This window comes from Micropterus salmoides, unplaced genomic scaffold, assembly GCF_014851395.1.
Source record: "Micropterus salmoides isolate LMB-PRFRI ecotype aquatic unplaced genomic scaffold, ASM1485139v1 Ms_hic_scaffold_2200, whole genome shotgun sequence".
NCBI classification, from domain to species: Eukaryota; Metazoa; Chordata; class Actinopteri; order Centrarchiformes; family Centrarchidae; genus Micropterus; species Micropterus salmoides.
Window position 1 is genome coordinate 21,798 of NW_024041375.1, and position 4,142 is coordinate 25,939.

The 4,142-nt window shown below is 50.2% G+C and overlaps 1 protein-coding gene across 1 annotated transcript; it reads left to right on the forward strand.

Annotated features, from left to right (window-relative positions):
* On the forward strand, positions 1 to 2,755 carry LOC119917769 (piggyBac transposable element-derived protein 4-like). Its single transcript, XM_038738194.1, has 6 exons — positions 1 to 86; positions 389 to 885; positions 1,157 to 1,282; positions 1,363 to 1,693; positions 1,760 to 2,084; positions 2,645 to 2,755. Exons 1-6 carry the CDS (start codon positions 1 to 3, stop codon positions 2,753 to 2,755), a joined length of 1,476 nt encoding a protein of 491 aa, XP_038594122.1.
* The last annotated feature ends 1,387 nt before the right edge of the window (positions 2,756 to 4,142 follow it).

The window sequence follows — 4,142 nt, forward strand, 5'->3', positions numbered from 1 at the left end:
ATGGAGAATGCCGCGCATGCGCGCAACGAGGCTAGCGGTAACGGATCCCACTCGGACAGCGAGTACGATTACGAGGACCGCGAAGAGTGCGAACTGCAGCAAATAGGTGGTGGTGAAGAAGAAGAAGACAATGAAGAAGAAGAAGACAACGAAGAAGAAGACAACGAAGAAGAAGACAACGAAGAAGAAGAAGAAGAAGACAACGAAGAAGAAGAAGAACAACAACAACAACAACAACAACAACCATCGCGCACGCAACCACTACCCAGGAGCGACCTCGCGTCCAAAAACGGAGCTTTGATCTGGACGCGCACCGCTCCGCGCGATGTCTCTTCAGCGACCGCTGCCCCTCATATTCCTCATCATCATAATAATAATCATGCTTCTCGTACTCGCACCCCCAATCCCCCGCCGCCCGGACCCACCCCGTTTCCCTGGTGAGCGACATACCTTCCGCGTTCGAGCTCTTCTTTACGCGCGCGATCCGTGCGCTCGTCTTGGAGATGACGAACCTGCATGCCGAGCGCACGGGCTACGGTCTGCGCAACCCGTGGTGGAAAGCGGGCATGGGCGAAGCAGAGCTGCGCGCTTACGCGGGCCTCCTCATCCTCGCGGGCGTGTACAGGTCCCGGGGAGAGGCCGCGGCGAGCCTGTGGGACGCGGAGAGCGGACGCTCGATATTCCGAGCGACCATGCCTCTGAAAGCGTTCTACGCGTACTCTACGCTGCTGCGCTTCGACGACCGCGAGACGAGGGCGCAGAGGAGATCCTCGGATAAGCTCGCCGCGGTGAGAGAACTCTGGGACAGGTGGGCCGACAGGCTGCCCTACATGTACAACCCCGGACCCGATGTCACCGTGGACGAACAGCTGGTCCCCTTCAGAGGTACGTGGTGGTATCGCGCTAATCGCGTGGCCCGTTTATTAGCTTGTATCGGTTGTTTAGGTTTTCTTTTTTTTGTGTGTGTGTTACGAGAAAGAAGGAACGCGAAAGACATAAACGCACAGCACCGTTCACAAGTCTAATATAATATATAGAGAGCGTGCGTGCGTGGGTGCGTGCGTGTGTTTATCAGCTTCTCCATTATTTGTCCTAAGCTAAAAATCCCCTCTCCTCTCCTCTCCTCTCCTCTCCTCTCCCCTCTTCTCCTCTCCAGGTCGCTGCCCCTTCAGACAATACATGCCCAGCAAACCGGCCAAATACGGGATCAAGTCTTGGATTCTGTGCGATGCCAAATCCAGCTACGCGTGGAAGATGCAGGTCTACCTGGGGAAAAATAATAAACCCGGTAACACTACTACTACTACTACTACTACCACCACCGGAAAGTCTACTAGTCTATCGTCTTCAGCAGCGACCCGCGCGCGTCCCGAAAAAAACCAAGGCACGCGCGCGTGGTACTGGATCTAACGGCCGACCTCCTCGGACCGCGCAACGTGACCTGTGACAACTTCTTCACGTCCTACGAGCTCGGCCAGCGGCTCCTAGACGCGAACCTGACCATGCTCGGAACCGTTAGGAAGAACAGACCCGAGCTCCCTACCGCGCTCATCTCCGCTAAAGGTAGAGCCGCCTTCTCCTCCGAGTTCGCGTTCGCTACCGGACCGGGACCGGGAGGAAACAGAACCACCACGCTGGTCTCGTACGTACCGAAGAAAAACAAGAACGTGCTGGTGATGACTACGCTACCGTGGCGCTCTCGAACCGCAGGACCATCATCCTCAGCGGCAGCTTCATCGTTCACCGCAAGCGGACTCAGCGAGCGCCCCGATCGCAAACCCGAGCTGGTGCTCAAGTACAACGCGACCAAGGGAGGAGTCGACAACCTGGACAAGCTGGTGGCCACCTACAGTTGCAGGAGGATGACCTCCCGCTGGCCCGTGGCCGTGTTCCACAACATACTCGACGTGTCCGCGTACAACGCTTACGTGATATGGCGAGAAACGAACCCGGGCTGGCTGTCCGGGCATCGCAACAAGCGCAGGTTCTTCCTCGAGCAGCTGGGTAAAGCGCTCGTGGCCCCTCTTATAGAGAAAAGGCGCGGGCTGCCCCGCTCCGAGGCCTCGCTCGCGCTGGTCCGATGCGTGAGAACCGCTGCGAGCGCGAACGCGACACTAAATTCCGGTGGCAATAACTGAAGATGAAAATATTAATCGAACAGATTAATATTTAGGCCACTCATGGACCTATAATTGTACAGTCCGACTGAGTTGGCCTATGCCTATATGCTGATTTTTTTGCAGTGGAAAAAGTGTCAAGGTTCAAACTGACGAAGTTTGAGACGTCTATGCTACATTAATAAAATCTATTTATTTCAGCTGCACCACAGTCATCCTCACTCAGAAATAATCACATCATATCCAGTTGATAACTACAATAGGAATGTTCTGTGACTACAATATGAAAGTTTACTGTACAGATTAGTTTAAACAGTGTACTGCAGCACTGTAGCGCACGCTAAGTGTTTTTTGTGCAACTGTTGCCAACTTGACAGCTGCCTTAATAACCACAGTGAAAATCTCTGTATGGTCGTTGCTCCTGACCTGGTGCCGCTGCATTACTCAAGCCTCTGTGAATCCTGCAACATCTCTGTTCCCCATTCTGTTTTCCCAGTGATTAACCCTGTCTGTCTGCCTTTCCCCAGGTTCATTCACCTCCGTCCAGTGTCGTGTCGGCTGGACTTGCCTACCTGCCCCCTGCCCCCTGCCTTGGGCGTCTTGTTGGGTCAGATGTACGACCAGGCTGGGACAGTTAAGCCTGGTCCTCACCTTCACCAACTTAATAAACTTTGTCAAAAAATACTCCATTAGCTTTCTACGATAGTCAATAACTCTGCAGACAAAAAACGTCTCTGGAGACGGTCAAGAGTCAGTGCAAAAAGAGTTTATTCCAAAAGAGGACACATAAACCCGGACAGCATCCCAGCAGGCTGGAGGACGAAGTCCCCTCTATGGTCTGCGGACAGCCTTAAATACCCCTTTTGGGCTGGTGTGCCCCCCTCTTTTCTTTATGCTGAGTTTCTTATCTTCTGTTTTTATGCTGTTCACACATGTTGTTTTACCACTTTTACCGGTTTTCCAGCTTTCATTCATCCTTCTGTGTTGTTGACTTTCTATATTTTGTTATCTTTCAGAATAATAAACTCAGCACTTACATTGAAACTCAAATGTCACACTTTTTCAGCAGTTATGATTATATAATTCCACACACAGTTATACTTCTTGAAAAATTACTACAGGAATGACAAGTGTTGTGCTTTGCCTATTATCAATGGTGGATTCCTTACAGTAATCTTGTTGTTATAGTAACTTTTTACTACTTTTCTTGTCACCATCTATGCATCCTTTGAAACTCATTTACTCTGCCAAGCTGAGTCAGCTAGTGCTTCATCAGCAGGTTCACCAAGCGCCAACGGCGGTAATTAAGCATGTAGTCTTACTTGGTAATTAAACATGTAGTCTTAATATCAGCAGAATGACACCTCGGCAATGAAAATCTCTCGTTTCGCGGGGCCCCACCGGAGTTGTTATTAACCTAGAGTCTCTGGACCTCTAGGTAGCTTTTAATGATAGCTTATTATAATTATTCACCAGTGATCAGTTAGTTAATAATTGCTCAATTATCTTAAATCAATCAGTCAGTCTCATATCTAAAGGGTAAATTCTATTGGCAGGGACTTCCTTGATTCCTTGATTACAGTGAATTTATTAACTAACTAAGGTGATATACAAAGGTGGTTAAATACATCAGAGAAATAAACAATGGCTAAACAATGAGAATGGAGGTTCGACTGTGGGAGGATTTGACTCTTACCGCAACTAATGGAAGTAAGCTATGAGTTTAGGAGTTAAAAGACCATATTAACTCTATGGGATATCCCCGACCACAGAATGCTTTGTTTTGGTCTTACTGCTTGTCGGCGGCCTGCCTTGGCCTGTTGCACGGGTCCCACGCTAGCTGCCCGATCCCTGGCTTTTTGCTAGGGATTTCTCCAAGGTTCTCCGTGTCTGATTGAAGAAAAACCCTCAAGGGTTGGCTGTCCTCTGTCTGGCAATTTGGCTGTTGTCCTTGGTTGCCGCTGGTGAGACCACGTGGCTTTGTTTGAATTCTTAGGGCGTTGCCGGGAGAGGGCAAGCCGGGCA